Here is a 26,024-nt window from a genome sequence, read left to right on the forward strand (position 1 = left end):
ACCCAACGGCTTCCAGCCTTGGACATGGCAAGCGTCCCCTCGTGGGTGCCGAGGGCACAGCCTGCCTGCATCGTGCCCTCCCAGCACTGGCTTCTCACACCGCACAGGCTCCTGAGTGCACCTGCTCCTCCCAACCCAGAAAGTGCTTCCCCACATCTCAGGGTGCACCCCCCACCCCCACCCCCACCCCCAAAGGCTCCTCCCCTCGCGCCTCCTCAGCTGCCTGTGGTCCTGGCCCGCCCAGAACCTACACAGTGTGCTGATCTGCCCAGTTAAGGACTGCTTCCCTCCCAAAATATAACTTCTCTCACTGCTACATCTCCAGCAGCGACCTACCCATGGTCCATGCACCACAGATACTTATTAAATGAATGAATACCTTCTTTTCAAGTTAAAGAAATAATTGTAACTTTGAAAACCAGAGTAACCCAGAATGCAGACATGCAAACATTTCCTTTGTTTTCCTATTTGTATACCATCTGGGCTCTGTAACCAGCAAGGGGGTGAGGCAAGACTACAGGTGGAAGAGCCGGCAGAGAAAATCTCCACAACTCTCCCCACCTGGTACCTCTGTGCTAGTGCCACGCAAGTCAATCTGGAGGAACAATCTGTGTCACCATTACAAATACCACTCAAAAGGCCTAAATAAATGACAAATCCCAGACATGATGGCCCCGTGCACAGAGACGTGATGCCCACGGTGGAGAACAGCACAGCACCCACAGGACCCACCTCCCCATCCCTGACAGACCTCACTTAGGGCATCCAATAGGGTTCAGCCGTGAAATGACAAGAAACCTGGGACAAAACTGAGCGAGGCAGAGGCGGGCACCATCACAGCAGACATTCCTGGCCGCAGAGCAGGCAATGTGAGTCTCTGCTTTGCCAGCAGGATAGGCAGGGAAGCCATCGCTCCCCCGATGCTGCCCAGCGGCCCTATCTCCTGCCACCACCACTCTATCCAGGAAAGTCGGATGAGGCGCACGCAGGGCGTTACCAGCTGGGCCATCTCACCACCAGCTCTCCCACCCATATGCAGTCTTGCCAAGCACCCTGGATGGTGGGAGGCAAGTCTCCAGAGAACCACCCTGGGGCTCCCGAAGCCCAGGCCACGGAAACACCTCCCTGTGCCTGTTGCCATGACAATGGCCCTCTCATAATCTCTGAGAATGGCAGCAGCACCTCCTGGCACCAAGAATCACCTGTCATGTTCCTGCCCGTCGGGAGTCAGTGGGAGAGAGATTCCTACGTTGGCCCATGGGAAACACATTTTGGATTTTACAGGATGGTAGGAACCTGCTGCTGAGAGACCCACGTGTAAGTAAATCATCCCACGTGTCAATGATTGTTCCCGTGTAAGCCTCAAATCCTAACTATAAATGCCAGCTGTATCCTGAGGGACAGACTCTGGGCCTTCACTTTTAGAAATTATTAAAAATAAGAACAATACCAGCTGTACATGTCAGCTTATCTCAAACCCGAGACTTGCGGGTGGTAGGAAGGTAAAGCCCACATGGCAGTGCAGTCTGTGTCCAGCAATGTGGAGCCTCCCTGGCTACCTAGGAGGGGGACCAGCAGATGCCAGGGCCGCCCAGATGGCAGGTGCCATGGAGATCAGAGGTGTGGGCAGGACCTCTACCTGCCAGGAGTGCCATGCCTGCCCTCTCTGCAAAACTGAAGCCACGAGAAACTGGTCCAAGCAACAAGGGCAGTCATTTTAGCCAAAGTAAAGCCAGCAACATACAGTTAACAATTCCATGGTACATCTGCAAAGTCACACAACCACCACTCATATCTATTCTAAGACATTTTCACCCCCAGAGGAAGACCCTGTCCCTCTCAGCCCTGCACCCACCACCTACTCTGTCTCTGTGGTTCGCCCATTTGGGACACCTTTACATGAGCAGAATCATAGGCCACGTGGCCACTGGTGTCTGCCTTCTGGCCTGTGCATAGCGCTGTCCAGGTCAGCTGCATGGTGGTGGGTATCAGCACCCCATTCCTCCATGTGGCTGGGCTGCCCACCAGCTAACAGACACTGGATGCCCCCCACCCCAGGGCTGCTGTGTGTGCCAGGCATGCAGGTGAGAGCTCCAGCACCCATCTCCTGTTCTCAGGACTACAACCATGAGTGGCATTGCTGGGTCACACTGGAGCCCACAGCTAACTGCTCCGGAACTGCCGAACCGTGTCCCACCAGCAGCGCCTGCCGAGCATTCCAGCCACCCCACATCCTTGCCATTTCCCCATGTTTGGATTGTTTTTCACGTGATTGATGTGCGCTGGGATTTGGACACACTGGCTTTGAGAAAACAATGGGATGCACGGATAGGGGTATGGCTCTCACAGAACCTAGGCTTTGGGCTAGGCAGACACACAACTCCCATGTGGATGCTCAGCCCCCCCAAGGGGTCCCACATAGACACCGCCCAGAGGCCATGATGGCAACCTAGTGCCAGACAGCACACCACGGGGAGAGCCAAAAGAGGGACATGGCTTTCCCCACCTTACCGCCCACCCCTAGGGCCATCCTCGGTGAACTCCCATCCACGCTTCAAGGCCACCTCCAGCAAGAAGCCTTCCCATCACCTCCCTCCTCCTCTATTCACAAGTCCTAGAGTTCATACCACGCTGCAGCCATGCGATGTGCCGTCAGAGCCCACTAACACACTCATAAGACACAGTGCCACAGACGCTGGCGAGAAAGATGAATGACCTGAGTCGGGAGCGGGTTTGAACCCCATGCCCCTGAGTTACAGAGGCTGTCATGACCACAGGGCTCAGTGGCCAGCAGGCCAGCGGCACACCCTTTGGAGCCCAGGTGTTGGGGGTGCCATCTCCGTGGCCCCCTTGGGAGGCTCGGGTGTGGAGAGAGGGTTTCCAGTGGGAAGGATGGGGTTCTAGGACGCTCCAGTGAGGGGACAGAGCAGAAGAACCGGAAGAACCAAGGTCTGCAAGGTAGCCATGTCACAGCTGGGGCCACAGCTGGGGCCACAGCTGGGGCCATGTCACAGCTGGGGCCATAGCTGGGGCCATGTCACAGCTGGGTTGCTTGGAGAGCCATCTGGCGGCAGCCCCGCACAAAAACTGGTGCACACGAGACTGGCCAGAAGCCACCCTCCTGAGGGAAGCGCACTGGGGGCCATGCTTTCCTGGGACCATGGGCATCACTATCCCGCCAGGGGCCATGTTCCACACTTGGCACCAAAGGACCTAACAGGGCCGGATCCCAGGGCTTCAAAACACAAGGCCACTTGGGGGAGGCATCGGGCGGAAACGGGGAAACGATTCCCTCTAGATTCCAGGAAAACCTCTAATTTTCCGGAGCCCCCTTCCTGTCTCCTGTTCTCACGCTGATGAGCTGTCTGGGGCAGCAGGATGGTCAAGGGCACGGGGTCAGAAGAGTCTTCACAACAACAGTGTGGGAACGGCACTTCCAGAAATCTCCGCAGCCAGAATCTGCCCCAGGAATGCCAAACACAGCTCCAGGGACTGTCCTCGTCCTGCCCCTGGGTCCAAGTACTCCCTGGACTGTGAATGACGGTCATAGTCTTCTTCTGACCATGTTTTTCCGGCATGAGGGGTGAAATGCAGGCTTGCGGCCTGAGAGGGAAGATTCTCAGCCAGGGAGGGGTGCAGTGGAGGGAGAGTTTCTGGACCTGAGTTTCTGCTCCTGAGAGACACCCACATGCCTGAGACCCAGGATAGGTGGAAACCCCCCTCCACGTCCCACTCCCCATCTCGCCCTGTAGGAGGGCTCTTGGGCAGTTAGCCATGCCAGCCTGACCCCTCACCAGGCCCGGAACACCCCAGAGGAGGAGAGGCTGTTGCCTGGACTTCCTGTGGCTGCACACAGTCAGTGTTTCTGGGCCTCCCCCAAGGGGAGGCTGGCCCTCAATAACCTGTGTCCTCCAACCAAGTGGGTGCTGTGGTATTTGGAGATCCATGATGTTCAGGGCAGGGGTTGATGGTGCCAGTCCCCAGGGCAACCCCCTCTTGGGGCTGCAGCCTCTCAGAGCAGAAGTCGGGCCCAGGGCCAGTCATCCCTGCCAATGAGGCATGGAAAAGGAGGCCACGAGAGGACAAGAGACATGCCCAGGGATGCTCAACCTTCAGTGGCTGGGTGAGGAGAGAAACGTGCAGTTTCAATCATTTATTGAGCACCTCTATATACCAGGCTTCATACAGAGAGTGTTACGTAGAAAAGGCAAAGTTTTGTCATGAAGATTTCGATCTAACAGGAAAGACAGGTGAAGACAGAGCATGATAACAGCATGAACCGCAAAAGACAAGGTACAGGGCTGTGCAAGCACAGCGTGGGGTGTGGCAGGGGGGTAGTCAGAGAGGGCTTTCTGGAGGAGAGCTTAGCCTCCACCTCCCCAGGTGCCTTGCTCAGAAAAGATTCCAGTTTGCACCAACTCTTCTTCACATGGCCGCCTTCCCAGATGCCTACGTTATTCATCTTCAGAGTCACCTCTGCTCTTATCATCTGCTACCATCTCTTCCTCTTGTTTCATTAACTTCTGCCCAATCTTTATTATTCTCTGCATGCATTTACTTTGTTTGGCTCTGTCACTGGTTTCTGACTTCTCAGGCTACACACAGCGGTTCAATGGGCTCCCTCCAAAGTTCAGGGGGCAGATCTATTTGGAAATGGGGCCTTTGCAGACACAGGTTAAATGAGGTCTTCCTGGACACACAGCCGCAGGGCAGCTCTCACCCTGAAGACAGAGGCAGAGGCTAGGTGATGTGTGCATGAGTGTAGAGCTGGCAGTGACCTGAAAGCCAGGACGGAGGCCACAGCAGAGCCCGCAAAAAGACATGTCTCACTGAAGCCCTTACCTCAGCTCCTGGGCTCCGAGCTGTGGGGCAGTCGATTCCTGTGGCTTCCTGAGCTGTGATGATAAGCTCTAGCGCCGTCGGGAGACAGACACTCAGGAATTTCTGGTCTTTCTAGCAAAGTGATAATTTTCCCTCTAAGGACCGATTCTGCTGCAATCATAAGTTTTGATACGAGATGCTTTGTCACTCAGTTCTAGAGATTTCATAATGTTTTACTATAACAGTCCTCTTCAATAAATTATGCAGAAGCTCATTATTGGTTTCCAAACATATGAGGAGGCTGGCTTCCTCTTTTTTTTCTGGTTATCTCTTTATTAATGATAATAAAGTAACTTTATCAGATTATAGTCAAAGAATACAGTTTTTGAGTCAGAAAAATATTTAAACTCATCTGGGGATCCTTTTAAATAACCTGTCCCACATGTACTTGATTGTGAAGTCCTGATTTACACGTTTCCTGCATCTCCCTGCTACATGGCCTGATCACACCCTGACAAGACCCAGAATGAACACGGAGCAGACCAGGGCCTGGAGAGCCATGGTCCCGCCGCCTCGTGCAGCTGGGCATAGGGACATGGACACACCCAGCAGGGCACACACCGGGAACACCCTGCTTCTCAATGTGCTTGTCATCACGACCCAGTCCCTGGAACCACACGTGGCAAGCATTCAATAAGTATCTATGGGATAAATGCGTGAATAAATAAACCCTTTCTGGAAAATAGCCAGCATCACGGATCAGTGTTATGTCTGAGATGCCTAATTCTATTTCTTAAAATATATCCTAGGGAAGCAAAGAGAGGTATCAAAGAGATATCGGTACTAGAATGTTCTTAGCGCTGTTTAAAAATATTTTTAATCCAACTAGCAACAAGAAATTGCTTAAGTCTATTTAGAAACATCTGTATAACAGAATACCCTGCACCATGGAATCATTTTTTCAATAACATTTAGTGGTCACATAAATGATCATATAAAGTTTGGTTTAAAAAAAACAAAAGCCAGAGTCGAATCTCATATAGTTAGAGCATGAAACACAAGCCACAAACTAGGAGAAAATATTCACAAAACCCAAATCCAATAAAGGACTTGTGTCCAAAATGTACAAAAAAAATCTCTTAAACTCAACAGGGAAACAGACAACCCAACCAGAAAAACAGGCAAAAGACCTGAACAGACCCCAGCAGAAAGCATGTGCACACAGCAAACATGCACATGGGAAGATGCTCCACATCATGTGGCCTCAGGGAAATGCGGAGGAAAACAGCGAGGAGGCCACCGCACCTGCATTAGAAGGGCCACAGGCCAGAACACAGGCACCGCCAGATGCTGGTGGGAGACAGAGCAGCGGGGACCCTCTCCCGTGGTTGCTGGGAACACAGAATGGCACGGCCACCTCGGAAGAGGCTTGTGGCTTCTTACAGAACCAGCCATGCTCCTGCCGTGAGATCCAGCAGATGCGCTCCCCAAATGGGCCCCCAGGAGATGAAAACTCGGGTCCACATAAAACATGCACATGGATGTTTACGGCAGCTTTATCCACAGCTGCCCAAACTGGGAAGCGACCAGGATGCCCATGAGTAGGTGCTGGGTGTCCACACTGTGGTCAGTCCAGACAGTGGACTGTTACTCAAGTGCTAAAAACAGGTGAGCTCTGAAGCCACGGAAGACAAGGAGGAACTTGATACACGTGTTCCTATGTGACAGGAGGCTGTCTGCGCTGGCTCTGCACAGTGAGGTTCCAGTCATAGGACATTCCAGAAAAGACAGAACCATGGGGATGGGGACATATGGGTGGGTGGGTGCTAGGGATTGGGGGAGGGGTGATGGGGTGGCACATGGTGGATTTTTCAGGCAGTGAAACTCTTTTGTATAATATCATAACCAGACACGTGTCATTACACAAGTGTCCAAACCCAGAGAACCTGCAGACGGCCAGCAGTGGACTTCCGTTGAAACAGCCAGTGTGTGGCGCTGTTCATCTGCTGCAGGTGCATTAGAAGGCAGGACGGAGGTCCAGGGGCAGGTGGGGGGCAACGGGCAGGCAGAGCTCTGTAGGTCCTGCTCCATCCATCTGGAAACCTCAAACTTCTCTGAAAGAGGCAGCTATCGTCATAGAGCCTATAACCTAGGTTATAGGCTCTATGATGTGCATGGGAGGAAGAGCTAAAGCAGCTCAGGAAAACACACCTCCGAGGAAATGTTAGGAGCTGCAAGACGCCCTCAACAGACCTGACAACAATACATCTGTTTCTTTATCCTTTTCTGTACTTTCTTAATTTCCCCCAAGTTCTGGAGAATCAACCATTCTTTTTATTGTTGGGCAATTTCTGAAAGTTTTAAACCTTTTTTCATTTGCTCTGCCCAGCTGCACTGTGTTAGGTTCCACCAGATGCATGAGCAGCGGCCCTTCTGCGGCCTTGGGCTTGCGGTTCTTCTCACAAAGACTGGGTCTGCATGGGTCTACATGGCTGCGCTGTCCCCAAGAAAGCCTGGACACAGGAGGAACGGCTGACCTCCCATCCCCAGTCTGCAGATTCATCTTCCACGTGGCCATGTGATGCTTCATGTGATGCTCGGCAGGCAAAACTGAGTTCACATTTAACTCACAAGCACATGAGAAGTGTGATATACACAAACATGTATGAAGAAAGGTGAAGACCAGTTCATCTAGAGTTCTCCTGGCAGTGAATTTCTTTGTAAATGTTATTTTCTCTTATTGGTGTTAGTTATAAAATAATTCTGGAAATAAAAACAAATGTAAGAAAATTAAGAAACCCCTATTCTGGAAGTGTGTGGTCATCTCTGCCTGAAGAGGAGCCAGAGATGTCCTAAGGGAAGCGAGCATTCCCAGAGTGTCCCTAGGCACAGTGCGGGCCAAGCCAGCCTCACGCTGGGAGACAAGAGTGGAGGACCAGGGCCCAGAGAGCAGGAGCCTCTCAGCACGGTCTGGGCCAGCCCCACGCTGAGGGACAAGAGTGGAGGACTGCGGGTGGGAGAGCAAGAGCGTTCGAGGCAGCCAGAAGGAGAAGCCAGTGTGGTGAGTGGGTGGTGCGGATCCTGACAGGAGGACACACATGTTCCTAAGTGACAGAAGCCTATCTGCGAAGTCTCCATACTGTGGGATTCCAACCATAGAACATTCTGAAAAGGGCACCACTGGGGACGAGGAAAGCTCAGGGGTTGAAAGTGAGAGCCAGAGGGGTACATGGAACACAAGGGATTTTTAGAGCAGCAGCACAGATTGACATGATGCCTGAACGACAGACATGTGAGGGTATGTTTTTGTCAAAACCCACAGAATTGGGCAGCCCAGGTGGCTCAGCGGTTTAGCGCCACCTTCAGCCCAGGGCCTGAACCTGGAGGACCCAGAATCGAGTCCCACGTCGGGCTCCCTGTATGGAGCCTGCTTCTCCCTCTGCCTGTGTCTCTGCCTCTGTGTGTGTATGTGTCTCTCATGAATAAATAAATAAAATCTTTAAAAAAAAAAACCCCACAGAATTGCAGGGCACGAGGAACGACTCTGACAATGGTGTCTCTCACCAGGTGTGGCCAGCATCAGCTGCTGCAGGGTTACTAACAGGGCAACCGTGTCCAGGGAGGGGATGTGGATGTGGGAACTCCGTACTTCCTGCTCAATTTTCCTGTGAACCTAAAACCGCTCTGAAAAAGTAAAGCCTATCGGGGTGCCTGGGCGACGCAGGTGGTTAAGTGACTGACTCTTGATTTGGGCTCAGATAGTGATCCCAGGGTCAGGATCTCTAGGGCATGGGATGGAGTCCTGTGTGGAGCCCCATGTTCAGCATGCAGTCTGCTTGTGTGAGATTCTCCCTCTGCCCCCCCCCCACTCCCACACATGCTCTGTCTCTCAAATACAAAAATCTTTAAAACCAAAAGTAAAGCCACAAGGAGTACCACTTATAAGGAGCCCCACTTAAAATACAATAAAAAATGAAATAGCAAATCTACCAAAACACCTAAAGAATCTGTATACTGGAAATAAGTCTTTCTGGGTTTTTTAAAGATTTTATTTATTTGAGAGACAGCAAATGAGCATGCATGAAGAGGGGCAGAGGAAGAGAGAAGCAGACTCCCCGCTGACAGTAGAGCCCGATGCAGGGCTCTATCCCAGGACCCTGAGACCCTTGAAACCACAACCTGAGCCAAAGACAGATGCTTCACCAACTGAGCCACCCAGGAGCCCCTGAAAATAAGCACCTTTCCTTCACAGCAGGAGAAATCAGACACTGGGTTAATGAAGAGTTGCTCTGCGTTCACAAACTGGAAGATTCGAGGTTCTCTATTCTCCTCAAACTGATTGATGTATCAGTGTAAGGCCATTCAACATCCCAAGAGGATTTTTTTGGTCTATGTCAGTGAGATCACTCTAAAATACACCCAGAAAGGAACTGGAGTAGACAAGACAATTTTGAGAAAGAACACAGGAAGACTCGCAGGACCTGATGTCAATATTTCCCATGAAGACGGTGAGGCACCCCCCAGACACGTACAGGCCTCATGTCCAGTGCAGAGCTCTTATATACAAATTTAAACACAAAAGCACAATTCCTTATGAAATATAGAAACTGATAAACTTGACTTCAAAAGCAGAAACTCTGGCTCTGTGAAAGATACCGGTGAGCAAACAACAAGATAGGCCTCAGATGGACCAGGAGAAGGTATGTGCAAAGCAGGGACCCGACACCATATATAAGGGGAAGAGGTGAACATATAGAGAATTTCTGAGCCCAAGAGTACATAAGAAACACAGGTAGGAGATATGAGTAGGTGCTTCACTGAAGGGACAGGCTGACGGCAAGTAAGTGCGTGAAAAGATGTTGAGCGTCATCAGTCATTAAGAAATGGGAAAGAAAGCCAGCTGAAGGGCCACCACAGACCCTTTAGAATGGCTGAAACGTTTGAAAACTGACAGTATCAAGTGCTGACAAGGGCCAAGAACCATAGTTGCTGGGAGTGCAACACAGTGCAGTTTGGCAGTTTCTTATAAAGCCAAACATGCACTTACCATATGACTCAAACATTTTCTCAAGTTAAATAAAAATCCACATTCATAAGGAAATCTGTAAAACAAATGCCTACTGCTCAGCATGGTCACTGCTGAAAACTGGAAATGATCCAGATGTCTCTCAATTGGGCAAAAGACTGCCATCTGTGCACTCCCTGGAGCGCGGTTCTGCAAAACAAAACTTGTGAGGTTCACAAAACTATGACAAGTCTCAGATGCACTCAGTGAAGTGACAGAGGTCAGACTCAAATGCCTACACACTGTAGGACCCCACTGATGGCACATTCTGGAAAAGGCAGAGCTCAGACCCTTCCATCGTTGCCAGGGCTGTGGTCTGGCCAGCAAGGACAGGACAAATGTGAGCCTGGGGGAGGGTGGCAGGTACACAACTGGAGATGCAGAACTCACGCTGTGGCACATCACATAGCACAAGTTCTCAGGTATTTACAGTCAGAGGAGAACTTTAACAGGTAAGGGGCAAGGGTCTCTCCAGGCCGCCTTTAGCGTCCTCTTGAATGGTCCCATGTCAGTAGGGAAAGGCCAGTTGCAGCTGCACACCCAGGTGCAGCCCAGCCCAGAAGCCACGCCCACACTGCCAAAATTCATAAAATGCTCCTGAGAACCACTGGACAAGGACGAGGGCTCTGGGAGGGAGGTGTGGTGGGGTGCTTCACACCCTTGGATTGTTTACCATATGTATGTGTCAGATTCTTACCAGGACTCCCAGCCTGCTGGATTTGGATTTTGAATGGTGGACCACTCTCCATCCTTCTAGCAACCTACCCACATCTGCTTCTCTGGAGCCCCCTCCTCGAGGCCAGACCTGGCCTTCCTGGGGTTCGTCACTGTACACTCTTCCACTGGTCTCTGTAAACCTTGCTGCTCTCCAGAAGCCCCTTTGAGCCTGGGGGACCACTGCCCACCCCCAGGTCTGAGCTACCCACTATGCTTGCAACCACTGTCCCACCAGCCTCGGCCTCCCCCCACCTCTTACCCACATGGGGATTCCCACAGGGATTCCCTCTGACTGGCCCCAAATCCACTTAGTTCACTTTCTGAATGTCTCTGGTCCCGCCCAGCCTGCTCCCTGCTGCTACTTCCATGAGCAGACATCTCCACAGACTCAGGAAAAATCATTAGAGCCAAGACTGGGGGCACCCACTTTCTTTCCTTTATTTTTAATTTAGGGACTTTATTTTTTAAAGCTTTTTAACTTTTCTCTTTTTTAAAAGTCATCTCTCCACCCAAGTGGGGCTTGAACTCACAACCTGAGATCAAGAGTTGCATGCTATTCCAACAGGGCCAGCCAGGTACCCCAGGGACTTTTTTTTTTTAAGATTTTATTTATTTATTTGACAGAGAGAGAGAGAGAGAGCACATACACAGCACAAGCACGGGGAGGGACAGAGGGAGAAGCAGACTCCCTGCAGAGCAGGGAGCCCAACACGGGACTCAATTCCAGGACCCCGGGATCATGACCTGAGCCAAAGGCAGACGCTTCACTGAAGAAGCCCCTCAGGTGTTCCAAGACTTTATTTTTTAAAAGCAGTTTTAGCTTCCGAGCAAACATAAATAGGAAGGTATAGAGATTTCCCAGAATTCCTGCTGCCCCTCACACATACAACCTCCCCCTTGTGTCACCCACTGTGCAGAATAATTGGCCAGTCCTCCAACCTCAGCTAGAGGGACTGGGCCTGCATCACTGATGCATCGAATCCTCTGTGGCTCCCACAGCCACCAGGACTCCAGCCAGGAATACCAGGTGCCATTTGCCCTGCCACCTCCAGGAGGGGCTCTGCTTCCCCGTCTCCCCTTCCATGACCCCACATACTCCAACTGATCTCTGTGGCCCCAGCCATCTGACGGCCCCGCGCCCGCACGATGGGCTCATACTCCTACCTGCCAGCCAGCATGCAAACCCAGTGGAGCCCTCCTCCTCTGTGAAGCTGTCCTGTCCACCACCCAAGGCAGGGCCACAACTTATGTTACGTGTACTCTCATGGTTGCTTTCATCCCTGGGCACAGACACCAGTGACCCTCCATCCAGGGACTGAACTCTGAACAGTAGGCCTGGGCAGCTTAGCAGTCCCCTGGGAGCCCCAAAGGCCCAGTTCCTCTAATTGCTGGGGAGCAGGTGGTGTAATTCCATCCAGCTTCACCCCTCCAAGACCCCCAGGGTTTCAATAAAGCAGTCCATCCAATATGGGCCTCGTCTGCTGCCAGAACAGTGTCCACAGCACTGGCCACCAGGAAACACATGCTGAACTTCAAAACAGAGTGACCAGACTCATCCCGCGGCCCAGCATCCACCCACAGCCCTCAGGAATGGTTATCCGAGTGGGATGCAGCATCCTTCCACCAAAGCCTCACAGGAAAGCTGGCCCCAGTTCTCCCTTCTTAGATGGGTCTACTCGTTCCAGAAGTGAAACACAATGTAACTTTAGTTTTTACTGAAGACCAAAAGGTCTTATGTGACCTCCATGGAGCCAGTGTCCAAGGAAGGTACCAGGCCACCAGGAAGGAAGAAACACCCAGCTCAGGGAGAGGTGTCGATAACCACAAGTCAACACAAGGACAACCATGAAAGAAAACGATGTTGGTGAAGATTTGGGAAAACAGCACCACTCATGCACGTTAGGGAAACCATATACTCATTTGTTTTTTTTTTTTTTTAAAGATTTTATTTATTTATTCATGATAGTCACAGAGGAGAGAGAGAGAGGCAGAGACACAGGCAGAGGGAGAAGCAGGCTCCATGCACCAGGAGCCCGACGTGGGATTCGATCCCGGGTCTCCAGGATCGTGCCCTGGGCCAAAGGCAGGCGCCAAACCACTGCGCCACCCAGGGATCCCCATATACTCATTTGATCCTTTGGGAGTAAACTGGCAAAAAAGCTCTGGAGCCACAAAAACAAGCCACACTCTGACACCAGAGCACAGACCCTGATTGCCTGCATACTCTTCCTCCTTCAAATCATTTCTTTGGCATAAAGGTGTCTTGTGAAGAAAACAAACAAACAAAAAATTGAAAATCGTCAAACACAAAACAATGCAAATAAAGTAAAAACTATGAATCCACATGGTTTTATGGCCACAGACACTGTAAAAATGCTATTACAGAAGACAAAAGATGGGGGTGAACGGGATGCCACCGAAATAGACACTTTAAAATGGCCAAAATGGTAAATTTTATGCTGTATAGATTTTATACAATAAAAACGATGCTAAGAAGAAAAGTCAAACTAAAAATGCACACTTGGGGGCACCTGGGTGGCTCAGTGGTTGAGTGTCTGCCTTTGGCTCAGTCTGGGATCAAGCCCCCTATTGGGGCTCCCTGCATGGAGCCTGCTTCTCCCTCTGCCTATGTCTCCACTTCTCTCTCACCATCTCTCATGAATAAATAAGTAAAACCTTTAAAAAATAATAATAAAAACAAATTAAAATGTACGTATGCCACAACCACCCACATCCACACATGTGCATGTGCCGTGAAGCAAGGAGGTCCTCATTGAAACACAGGATGGGTGTGATGCTGGAAGCAAAGGCAGAAGAGAAATCATGAAATGTCCTTACCACCTGTAGCGCATGGACATACCCTTGAAACAGCAGTGACCCTTCTCTAGGGGCCCAGCTGCCCAGATGCTTACGCTCTGCTGAGGGGAACAGGCAGTCCTAGCCCGACCCCCAGGACCTTGTAAGCCTACTTTCACATATAAAAATTCCTTTAGAAATTTCCTTTATCTTGGGCAGCCCGGGTGGCTCAGCAGTTTAGAGCCGCCTTCAGCCCAGGGTGTGATCCTGGAGACTTGGAATCAAGTCCCATATCGGGCTCCCTGCATGGAGCCTGCTTCTCCCTCTGCCTGTGTCTCTGCCTCTCTGTCTCTCATGAATAAATAAATAAAATCTTTAAAAAAATAAATTTCCTTTATCTCCAATTCACCCCAAGATACGTGTTGGCGATCATCCCCCAAGCACATGACTGACTGATGTACATCTGAAGGGTCTCACGACTAGGGTTTTATGAGACAGTAATAAATGACCTTTCCCAACAGTAGCCAGCTCCCTCACGGTCCTGGAAACCTTGCTTCCAAATTCCTTAGAGTCTCACATTCTCCCTCACCCCCTCTCAATATGAAAGACTATAAAGGATCACGCCCCTACTGCAGCTCTTCCTGCTCTCAGGTCTCATCCCCATGCTTGAATAAAACCACCTTCTTGCACCAAAGACGTCTCAAGAATCCTTTCCTGGCTTTCGGCTTCCAACCCTAATGTCTTTCCTACATCAGGTATTTTTTTTATAATAAATTTATTTTTTATTGGTGTTCAATTTACCAACATACAGAATAACACCCAGTGCTCATCCCGTCAAGTGCCCCCCCTCAGTGCCCGTCACCCATTCACCCCCACCCCCTGCCCTCCTCCCCTTCCACCACCCCTAGTTCGTTTCCCAGAGTTAGGAGTCTTTATGTTCTGTCTCCCTTTCTGATATTTCCCACACATTTCTTCTCCCTTCCCTTATATTCCCTTTCACTATTATTTATATTCCCCAAATGAATGAAAACATCAGGTATATGGGGAAAGGGTGATGGGTGTGTTCTACGGAAGGCAGTTTCCTAACAGCATCTAAAGTGTATCCCTACAGGGACCGGTGACCTTGCTCTGCTGGTGGATCAGGACTATTTTTCCCCCTCAAGTCTACACCTGGGAACCATGATCCTCTCAAAAAGCCTGCAATGAAGTCATTCTCCGAGGCCTGAGGGTCAGCTGCTGCGCTTGGCCAGCCAAGGGAACACCTTGATCTGTGCCGGCCCAGCACAGACATACTCCCTGGCTTCATTAGGGCCCCACAAACACGCTTCCTGCTTGTCCCACACATTGAGAAAAGTCTCCCTCCCCAGGCTTCCTGTCTACTCAGGCTGGCCTTGGGGCCAGGGGTAGGGGGGATGCTGCCTGGGACTCTGCCCCTTCCCTGGGCTGCAGGCGCCTGGGCCCAAGACCCCGGGCTCCGTCACAACCCTGAGCCAAAGAGCCTTCCTGCTCCTGTGTTACAAGCACTCCACAGCAGCTCACTGGGCAAGTCAGCGTCACAGGAGAGAAGACACCCATGGACTTTCAGGACACTCTTAGGGATGTTAGATTCTGGGGGGCTCAGATCTGTTTCTTACTAGGAATAATCTCCCTAGTAAAACGCACCCACATACAGAAGCATGCACACGATGTCAGAGAATTGCAAAATCATCCCCCAAAGCCTGTACACATCAGCTGCATCTATCAGCACCTGCCACCCGTTTCAGAGTGCTCGTGTGCAGCTGCCTCTCTCCAGAATGGAGCTGTTCCCCACGCCAAGTCTCGTAACCTGCTATCCCACTTACCAATGGATTGCCGTCACGAGTAGGGCTACATGAAGCTGCCCTACCTGCCCCTGATTTGGGTTCCTAACCCCAGGACCTCCTCAGACTACAAATTTCCTGGCCACAGGGTCTTTGCAGATGTAACTAAGTTACAATGAGGTCTTCACACAACATGACCCATCCTCATGGGAAGGGAGGAGGCCACGGGAGGGTGAAGGCAGAGGTCAGCACCAAGATCCTCCGAGCCAAGGAACACCAAAGGCTGACAGCAAACCACCAGCCACTGGGGGAAGGGCCTGAAACAGGCTGAGCACGGGCTTGCAGCCTCCAGAACTGCCAAGGTGCAGCCTGGTCCGAGCTGCCTCATCTCAGCAGCTCCTGCACGCAGATGTGGTAGCCATGGTGACCATGATTTAGAACACTAGGACACCATGTAGGTCCCTCCTTTTCAATGGTCGGAAAGTACTCCATCTCATCCCCCTGCTGTGACCGGTCACCCTATCTCTTCCGGACCCCAGCCTTCAGGCAAGTACGACAAGTGAGCCCTCCCAGACCCCAGCCCTGGCCCCAGCCTCCCCCTCAGCTCCAAACTCACAGACAACACACATGACACACACGTCATTGCTCTCCCTCCCTGCCTGTCTGCTCCAATGGCCCCATTCACTCAGGGGTCCAGACCAAGCCCCAGGGGTCACACTTCCTGCCTTTTTCCTCACCCCGACAGCCACTCCACCAGCAAGCCCTGAACACCCCACCAAAATTATTGGCCTGCACTGGCCATGTTGCTCCTTCTCCATTACCCCCAGATACTCAACCAACCGACTCTAGCCACAGGTCCCACAGGCGGGATATGTCCACAGTTGAGAACCTCTACTCTGGTCTCACTCTGCTACATCAGCCATCCCAGTAGGTCCTTCAGCTCCAGTCCTGCCCATCAGGGACACCCCCACTCCCACCCTTGCCCTGAGATGTGTCACCTGGCGGATGTCCCTTGTGAGCAAACCATAGGAAGTGACTCTAGCCCTGACAGAGTTAGGGTTTGAGACAGGGAAGATGCATGGTCTCTGGCCTGACTCTCCCAACAGGCAGGGTGTGAGGACATACACCCTATGCGTCAGCCTGGGGGTCTCTCCTCAACCGTGCCCTCAAATGTCACCAGAGGAAAATGGATGAAGGCCACATGACCATTTTCATCTATCCCCTGAAAAAACAGCTTTTCAAATTTAAACAGCGAAAGCTGGCTAGGGTAGGCAGACCAACAACCAGACTCTATGGGTAGGAATGTACAAGGATGCCAATGAGATCGCTTCCACCCAATAATACCATTGGGAGTGCCAGTTATCTTGTTTCTAAAAACAATGCCACACACAGTAGAAAAAAGTCTACACATAAATGTGTTAGTGTGGCATTATTTTTTTTTAAAGATTTTATTTATTTATTCATAGAGATGCAGAGAGAGAGAGAGAGAGGCAGAGACACAGGCAGAGGGAGAAGCAGACTCCATGCAGAGAGCCTGACGTGGGACTTGATCCAGGGTCTCCAGATCACGCCCTAGGCTGCAGGCGGCGCTAAACCGCTGCACCACCGGGGCTGCCCTGGCATTATTTTTAATATTAAACAATTAACTCAATTATCCACTCGTGAGGGAAACATTGAGAAAACATCAACATGTCTTCTCAATGCAGCACCATGCACCCACTTGAGTGAGTCTGTGAAGAACACAGAGCAAATGAAAAATGCACAGTCCTGGCCGGAGGGGACCATGTATGATGGTGACCCCTTCTTTCTATTTATGAACTTTCCAAACTTTCTTTAAAAGGCATGCATTACTTGAAAATGTTTTAATGGATTGTTTTAAAAGAAAGAAATTCATCCCTCCAGGTTGGAACTATGTGTCCACAGCAGGCCCCTGTCAAACGTGAAACTGCTGGACTCAGAGGAACTCAGATCTGAGCCTGACTGGGGTACCATTCACCCCCACGAGGCCAGGATGGGAACAGTGGAGTTGTGAGCAAGGTGTACTGTCCACAGAGTGTTCAGGGTGGGGAGCCAGAGGGAGGGAGGGCGGAACCTACCACAAGGGACTCCTCCCGCTCTGAGCCTGTCCTCCCACCTATGAACCAGGAAGGGGTGAGGGGCATTATTCATGGAGGAATGAGTGGGGGGGTCCCCTCAAAAGACTGCACGAATCCAAGGGGTAATCTCCTCTGTCTGTGCCTGCTCCTCCCAGAGACGCAGATAACCATGTAGTCTGGCCTCAAATGCCCCACATCACGCGCCCTATCGCAGCCATGTTCTTTCATCCCCAAGCTCTATAACTGCAACCAGTCCCCATCTCTGTCCCCAGACTTGAAAACAGTCAGTGGGCCCCATAAGCTCTCTTCAGTCAGCTCTTCCCAAGGCTCTGCACCTGGGAGATCCTAAAGCACTGCAGAGGAAAGAGGGGTCTGTGGGGGCACAATGGAGCCCTAGAACGGGTCAGGCAAGGTCAGCCCCCCTTGGAGGGCTGCTCCCCCCACACTCCCTGGGACAGCCAGTGCCACGCGGTGAATGGGTATGAGCGGCTGCCTGCACCAGTACACCTGCCAAAGGGAAAGCAGGTGGCAGTCATCACTGACCTTTTCTAGCTTTTCGAAATGCTCCCGCAGGAATGTCATGGGCCTGTCGGGCTTGGAGATGCACAGGTGCACGATGCAGTCTTTGAGGACCTGCTGGACGCCATGCTTCTGAACATAGAGCTCACACTCCTTCAGACTCTCATCCTCCTCTACCTGGTAAGAGGACTGGGACGCCATGGTGACCCCGCGGCTGCCTGGAAGGGAAAATGCAAATAAGGGGAAGACAAGAGGGAAGCCTGAGGTGGCACCCCCGTGCCTGCGTCACACAAATGCATCCCACAGGCTCCTGGGGTGTGTTGTTGTTGTCACGTCCATGACAGATGTGACCTGGTGACATGGTCTATGGCCACAAACCTCTCGTTCAGAGGGGCTGGATGAGCTGGGAACCTAACAGCCACAGAGCCTTACCTCACAGATCTTTGTGGGCATGGAGGAGGATTAGACAGATCTGTGCACTGCTGAGCACAGCCCTCCTCTCTGAGAGATCTGAAGGTGGAGAGTGTCCCCCCCCCCCCCCCCGCCCACTCTCCCGAGTGGCCAGCCCACCACTTATGTGGTCTCACTTGCCACCATCCCTCCTCCCTTTTCAGGGACAATTGTGTGAACCAGGGAGATGGAGAGGTGCTTTCACAGAGTAGAGGTAGCCTGCTTTGCAGGAACAGAAAGAAAACCAGGAAAACAGTTGCAGCCTAGCTGAGGGCCCTTCTGGGAGCATGGAACGTGGAAAACAATGGTAGGACCCGGTTCTCGGCCCGCGTTCCCAGCCCCGCATTCTCAGCGCTGCTCAGGCTAAGTCACAATGACGGCCCCGGAACTGGGGGCCGCGCAGCCGCCCTGCCGCGGACCCCGGCCCGGTTCTCCGCTTCTCCGCCGCCAGGACAGCCCTGGGTCCCTGCGCCCCCGCCCCCAGGACCCGCGCGCCAAGTCCCTGCGCCCCCTCCCCCCAGCCTCCGCGCCCCCTCCCCCCCCCCGGCCTCTGCGCCCCCCAGTCTCTGCGCCCTCTCCCCCAAGCCTCTGTGTCCCCAGTCCCTGCGCCCCGTTCCCCTGGTCTCGGTGCCCACCCACCACCCACCCCCGCCTCTGCGCCCCCTCCCCAGGCTCCAGGGCTCCGGCGCCTGCACCCCTTCCCCAGGCCCTGGCGCCTCTGGACGCTGAGCCCCTGGCCTGCGCGCCCCTTCACGACAGCCAAGGGGGCGGGGGCTCCCCAAAGGCCCACATTTCCCGGGCGTCCTGGCCAGCGGAGCTCAGCCCCTCACCCGCGCAGGCCGGGGATCCCAACGCAGACCCGAGCCCAGCCCGGCGTACCTGGATGCGCGGCGCCCAAAGCCCGAGGCGGCAGCGCGGGGACGCGGAGACGCGGGGACGGCGGGCGAGAGCGGGTCCCCGCACTGCAGCGGCGCCGCCCTCCGCCCGCCCCCGCGCCGCAACGACCCACCCCTCCACCCCCTGCACCAGGCCTGTCCCCCTCCCCTTCTGACCCCCCAATCGGGCCTCCCCACCCGCCACTCTCCTCTACCTCCTGCACCTCAGCGTCCCTCCACCCCGTGTACCGACAGACCTCTCCAGGCCCAAGACGTCCCCTCACCCCTAGCTTACCCCTATGTCCCCTCCTTCTCCCTCTCTCCAGCTTCCCCAATGACCCCACGCAATTGGAGCGAGCCCCGGCAGGCCTCAAGTTGGACAGAGTCACAGATTTTCCTGCACAGGCCAGGACCACAACCACTCCCCTCCACCACCCACTCCTCACACCTCCTCACCCCCTCCACTGACCATGTGGTGGCACATCCTGACTGGCTCCAGCTCAGGGAGGCTCAGGGAGATGGCCAGGACCCCCCACTGCTCACTCACTCTGCAGGTGTAGTGCCTCCATTCTGCAGGGTCTATATCCACCTCAGAGCCAGAAGAGGTGGCCAGAGACCCCAGACCACTCTAGGGAGAGGTGAGCTGATTGCCTTTTCTTGGTTAAGGGCACCAGCTTCACCCCGATGCCTCAGTGGGAAATCAACAGGTCATCCTGAATTCTTCCCCACTATCTTCCAAAGTCCATGAGGTCGCTGAGGTGTGCAGACCCTGGGTGACTTCCTAATCTATTAGCCCAGACCCGCAGGAAGGGGGACTGTGCTTATGTTCCTGTTGCCCAACATCACACTTTGCCCCCATTCTAGCAGGTGGTGGCAGAAACTTCATCTCAATCATTTGGGGCCCCCCGCCCTTTCCACAGAGTGGTCCAAGCACCAGGAGAGGGGACAGGGAGCCCAAGTCTTGAAGGGGAAGGAGAAGAGATCTGCTCACGTCTCACACCCTCTCATTCACACTCACCTGTCCCTGCTCACCTGTCCACAAAAGCACAGCACAGTGTGACCAGCCTCACCCAGCATGCCCCTGCAGCAGGGCCAACACTGGCCTCACTTCTTGCCTATGTGAAGGTAAAGGAACACACAGGTCACACTCTGGTAGACAAACTGGGAGATCCTTTCTACCTCCCCAGCCCTTGCCCTCAATGTGGGGGAGGTTAAGTGTCAGCAGGGAAGCCATCTGGACAATCTGTAGCCTGTACCTTTATGTGAGGATGGTAAGAATGTCCCTCACAGAGCTGGTTGTGACACCATGTGTGCCATAGTGCTGGCATTCACAGCTAGGTTGCCTCCCCCCTGGATAGTGAGAAATCCTGGCTTTTGTACAGTGTCCAAGCAGCCATATCCTTCCACTAAAAACATACAACTGAAATCCAGTTACCCAGTACATTGTGCTTACCTGAAAATGTCCCCTCTGCCCACAGGGAAGGACCACCCTATGTCCTCAGCCCTCTGACATTCCCCAGCAGAAGATACATTCCCCAGCTCTGGGGGACTCTGTTTCACCCCTAGAACTTGGGTGACCAAGCCTCATAAAGACCCAACTTCAAAGCCATGTTCTTTCCCAATCACTGCCTGCCCCCACACTCCTGCCTCTGCCAACACTTGTTGTTTGTTCTGCAGGAAGACTTCCCTGGGGCGCTGCACCTCCAGACGAGGTGGGGCACCTGTCAGTGAGGGCACTCGGGCTCTCCATACTTTGTAGCTCACATGGCAAGTGGTACAGAAGAACTAGGTGAGTCTGTCAGCTTAAGGTTGAGAGCACCAAATAGGCATGGATGCTGTTTGTTTTCTTTATTTGGTCTGCGCAGCATGGAGACAAACACAAACATTGTCTGGGATGCAGAAAGGGTCTCTGAAGAGGTGATAGAGCACCATGGCCTGAGACAGGCCTGGCAGTGGGCCTCTCAGTGGGCACAGTGCCTTGGGCAGCCTGCAGAAGCCCTGAAGGGGCAGAGGGTAGTGGATGTGGCTGGCAGCTGCTTACTGAGGGCTTGCTCTGGGATGAAAACTGGATGCCAGAGCCTTCCCGGAAGAGGCCCTTGCATCTCAAACAGGTGGATGCTACTCAAGTGCAGCTTTTCCGTGAGGCTGAGGGTCCAGTGACCGTGAACAACAGTAGTTATTATGGGCAGGGCCCCAGCCGTTCCTCGGGGAGAGACGGAAGCCCTGTCCCTGGTATGCACTGACAGGGCCCTGTTGGGATGCAGAAGATGAAGCCACAGGCAAGAGAGCTGAGCTTTGAAGGCAAGATGGGAAACAAACCTCGAGCCCCATGCCTCTGAAGAAACTGCCATCAGTGAGAAAGTCCCCAGGGAGGAGGCAGCAGGAGACATTATAAGGACAGTGTTCTCTTATTTTCAGCTTTCACATTGCTCACCAGGTAAGTCTGGGATGCAAAATTTCATACCAATGTTGCCACTGAATGTCAGTGAATTCTGATCATGCCTGCTCTCGGGTGTGGCACCCGGCAGCAGGTGCCTCAATCCCACACATGCAGAAGCAGATACCCCATGGAGCCTGGGTGAGAATCCAGGGCCATCTCAAGTGTAGCTGCCAGAGGACCCAGACTTCCAATCTGCAGACACTGCAAGATAATCAAAATGTGCTGTCTGCAGCCCCTCAGTTTGTGGTGATGGTCATGCAGTTGCTGACAGCTGTCATGGGGGGGATCAGGGAAAGAGGCCCCATGTCTGGGTTGGGGGGATGGACAGAAGGAAACTGTTCCACAAATGCTATAAGCTGAATGCTTGTGTCACCCCCAAACTCCTGCTTGAATCCTAACCCCCTGTGTGGGGTGGGGTGTTATAGGAGGGGGCTTTGGGGTGAGTAGGTCATGGATGGGGCGGGCCCTCAGGATGGATTGGTGCCCTGGCCTTTGCTGCTGTTGCACACGGACACCATGAGGAGATGGCCTCGCTATGGTCGAACTGGTTGGCTTCTTTGTCTCAGAGACCAGTCTCCAGAGCCGCGAGAAATAAATGTCTTTATAAGCCACGCAGTCTGTGGTATTTCTGTCACAGCAGCCTGAAGAAATTCAGACAGGAGGAGGCGTGAGTACTCAGCAAAGCCATATATGAAAATACATTGTAATGATAAAAGAATTAAAATATTACGAACCTGGCACAGGAATGAACAAACATTAAGGTATCAAAGAGTCCAGAAATAAACCCAAATCAATATCTACAGGGATTTTTCTTGTGATAAAGGTGGCACTGCATAGTTGTGGGGACAATTCAATTAGTTTGGGGAGAATTTATTTTTTATTTTTTTAAAGATTATGTTTATTTATTCATGAGAGACACAGAGAGAGAGAGAGAGAGAGAGAGAGGCAGAGACACAGGCAGAGGGAGAAGCAGGCTCCACACAGGGAGCCCGATGTGGGACTCAATCCCGGATCTCCAGGATCACACCCTGGACCGAAGGCGGCACCAAACCGCTAAGCCACCCGGGCTGCCCAGTTTGGGGAGAATTTTAAAAAGTCAACTGCACCTCTTTATACAAACTTCAGATGGATCAGGGATTTAAATATAAAAGCAATGGAAGGAGCATCAGGAAATGTCTTAGAATCTCTCTGGACACAGCAGGACTTCCTAGTCATACTATGAGATCCAGAAGCCATAAATATAAAAAATTAACATACTCTGTAAAAATGAAAACTTTGTGCATAAAAAATGCTCACAGGTTCAAAGTAAAAACAAAAACAAAACAAGAAGTATATTTACAGTATCTATCACAAAGGGCTGATTTCCTTGGCATGAAGATGCCCAGCTCCACTCAAACTAAGAACAGAGCAAATTAGAAGTACATGGAGGTACGTGTGTCACCTAGCAGGTCTGTGAGGTGAGGGCATGGGAGACACGGCACCAACGGAGCCTCTGCAGACTCCTATGCGGAAAACTTCTATCACACATTTAAACACACCTACCTCAGCAATTCTGCTCCACTAGGTTTATCAGTAATTTGATGATAAATCAATATTGCAGTGACTATCCTTACAAGTGCATTTTTATGCTCATGGGTAAACGTATCTCTCTAGGGTACCCGGGTGGCTCAGCCGGTGAAATGTGTCTGCTTTCTGCTCAGATCATTATCCCGGGATCCTGGGATCCAGTCCCATGTCCGGTTCCCTGCTCAGTGGGGAGTCTGCTCCTCACCCCCTGCTCCTGCTTTTGCATGCTCGCCAGCTCTCTCTCCCAAATCTTTTTTTAAAAAATGTATCTGGAGGATCCCTGGGTGGCTCAGCGGTTTAGCACCTGCCTTTGGCCCAGGGCACGATCTTGGAGTCCCAGGATCGAGTACCGCATCAGGCTCCCTGCATAGAGCCTGCTTCTCCCTCCTCCTGTGTCTCTGCCTCTCTCTCTCTCTCTCTCTCTCTCTATCATAAATAAATAAAACTAAATCTTTAAAAAAAATAAAAAAAAATTTATCTGTCAGGCAGCCCTGGTGGCCCAGTGGTTTAGTGCCACCTTCGGCCCTGGGTGTGATCCTGGGGACCTGGGATTGAGTCCCACATCGGGCTCCCTACGTGGAGCCTGCTTCTCCCTCTGCCTGTGTCTCTGCCTCTGTCTGTGTGTGTCTCATGAATAAATAAATAAAATATTTTAAAAAATGTATCTGTCTGCCTTCCCAGGTGCACAGAAACACAAGAAATAACAAAAGTGGTAGGAAAAACTAAGTATTCATCAACAGGGGTCTGATGAGACACCCAGTGGCATATCTGGACAGCGGACTGTCATCCAACTGTTCAGAAGGATGTGGCAGTTCTGTTTGAACCAATGCTAACCTATCTCCACTGTATGTTCCTCAGTGAAAACAACAACAACAACAACAACAAAACAACCATGGTATGAAACTCAGCACATATGCTACCATTTAAGAGGCTACTTTATAGGGCACCTGAGTGGCACAGTTGGTTGTGTGTCAGCTCTTGGTTTCAGCTCAGGTCATGACCTCAGGGTTGAGAGACAGAGCCCCACGTTGGGCTCTGTGCTCAGCGCAGCATGTGTGTCCTCCTCCCTGTGCTCCTTTCCCAGCTCATGCGCTATCTCTAAATTAATTTTTTTTAAAGTGACTTTACAATCCATACATGTGGATTCTTGTGGATCAAAGCACAGGATACTTCTAGAAGCACCTGAGGGAGAGGGAGGACAGGGGTCCTAAAGTCACCGTGTCCTTGAGTGACATTCCAACTGTACATCAAGTGCAAGTATTACCTATTCAAAAGTAATTTTCTATTAAATTTTTTTAGTCTTCCCAGAAAAGACAAGGAATTCAAAACACTCATTATTTTCACTCCATAAACCACACTAAAATCACAATAAAGGGATTTGGGTTTTTTTTAAAGATTGTATTTATTTGACAGAAAGATACCATAAGCAGGGAAGAAAGGCAGAGGGAGAAGCAGACTCCCCACTGAGCAGGGAGCCCAATGCGGGGCATGATCCCAGGACCCCGAGATCATGACCTGAGCCTAAAATAGATGCTTCATCCACTGAGCCACTCAGGTGCCCCAAAGGGATTTTTGTATCTAAAGGCACAAGCCCCAGAGGACTGGAAGGACCCGGAGAAGACCTTAACAAAATCCTGGGAGCCCAAAAGAGGGCCAGACAGTTGTCATTGACTCATTGGAACCAGGAACACGGAGCTGTGACTGGCAGAAGGAAGTGCCCAGTTCATACCGGAGAATCCCCCAAAGCCTCAGGAATGGTCTCACCAGATACCAAAGAAGTGAGAGCCAGTAGTGGGCGGGAGCTGGCCTTATGCCCCAGGAGGAGTAAGACAGACAGTCTCTGGGCCAGGGCGGGGACAGGGGGCACACCAAAAGCAGGCAGATACATGAATGCAGATACATCAGGTGCTGACCCCAACCCTGTAGCAGAACACCAGGGGCCCAAGAGCCTTCCCTGGAGAGCTTGACCAAAGACACAGAGATGAGCAATTACCATGAAGCCAAGGCTGAGCCAGCAGGGCCTAAGGGCCTTCCCACACACTCCCAGCTTCTAATCACCTCCTCAGCTTCCCCAGCAGGCCTGTGTGGCTCACAGGGTGATGCGATGTGATCCCGAGGCTAGATTTAAAAGCAACACTGGGTGCCTTGAGAGTCCACCTGCTATGCCATGAGGGAGCCCGTGTTGCCACATGGAGAGCTGCCTCCCAGTAAGAACCCAGCCCTCAACCAGGCCCATCCATCATGAAGCCAAAACCATTGTCCCCAGAGCACTCGGTTACCCAAGGGATCTGCGGACTTCGCAAATGCCATCATGTGACACCAGCAACACTGTTAGATAACTGGCGCCTACCTCCAGATCGCTGTGCCGCAAAGCACACACTTGCTCCCACCTGTGAGGCTGACTCTCCAGTGTCTATAGGTCTGCAAAAGGCAGGGCCAGAAACCCAGAGCCCCGGACATTGCCCACCCCTCAGCCCTGAATCACTGCCCCATTTTGCAAAGTAAGTCTGGCCCTGCCCACAGGCCCCACCACCTCCCGTCCCTCCCACAGCCTCCTGACTCACCCCCACTCAGACCCATCCAGAGGCAAAGACAGTGACATCTTCAAACCAACCGAGGTCCCACGTTCCCCTCCCAGGCCCGTAACCCTGTCCTCAGGCCAGCATTCCCTTCCTCTGTGTCAGCTGAGCTCCTGCCTCTCAGATCCCACCTCCAGAGCCCCTTCTGGAGGCACCTGCACCTCCGCTCCACCCCTCTGCATGAGGGCACCATCTGTGTCACACTGTTTAACGACCTCCCCTCCTGGCAATCAGGGGAAGTAACTGCATCTGCTGTGACTCACCGCTGTACCCCAATGCCTAGCAGGATGCCCGGAAATGT

At 52.2% G+C, this 26,024-nt stretch overlaps 1 protein-coding gene and 1 long non-coding RNA gene across 11 annotated transcripts in view; one reads left to right on the top strand and one right to left on the bottom strand.

Moving 5' to 3' along the window:
- The window catches only part of PRKAR1B (protein kinase cAMP-dependent type I regulatory subunit beta), a 113,155-nt gene extending 93,598 nt beyond the window's left edge, over positions 1 to 19,557 (bottom strand). Inside the window, exons 1-2 of one of the 6 annotated variants that reach the window (XM_072836658.1) lie at positions 19,434 to 19,557; positions 17,838 to 18,031 (exon numbers count right to left, since the gene is read on the bottom strand). In XM_072836658.1, the coding sequence (XP_072692759.1) occupies positions 17,838 to 18,014 (177 nt within the window). In that variant the 5' untranslated portion in view covers positions 18,015 to 18,031; positions 19,434 to 19,557. The other 5 variants (XM_072836655.1, XM_072836654.1, XM_072836657.1 and 2 more) reach the window with 5 other exon arrangements.
- LOC140638771 (uncharacterized) lies at positions 19,286 to 22,194 on the top strand. Of its 5 annotated transcripts, none has more exons than XR_012035743.1 (4): positions 19,286 to 20,263; positions 20,816 to 20,927; positions 21,385 to 21,575; positions 22,050 to 22,194. It is a non-coding gene; the product is annotated as an uncharacterized lncRNA (long non-coding RNA). The 5 variants fall into 5 exon arrangements; XR_012035745.1 differs by having other exon boundaries at positions 22,145 to 22,194; XR_012035744.1 differs by lacking the exon at positions 22,050 to 22,194 and having other exon boundaries at positions 19,287 to 19,896; positions 20,059 to 20,263; positions 21,385 to 22,043.
- The last annotated feature ends 3,830 nt before the right edge of the window (positions 22,195 to 26,024 follow it).

This window comes from Canis lupus, chromosome 8 (genome assembly GCF_048164855.1).
Source record: "Canis lupus baileyi chromosome 8, mCanLup2.hap1, whole genome shotgun sequence".
NCBI lineage: Eukaryota > Metazoa > Chordata > Mammalia > Carnivora > Canidae > Canis > Canis lupus.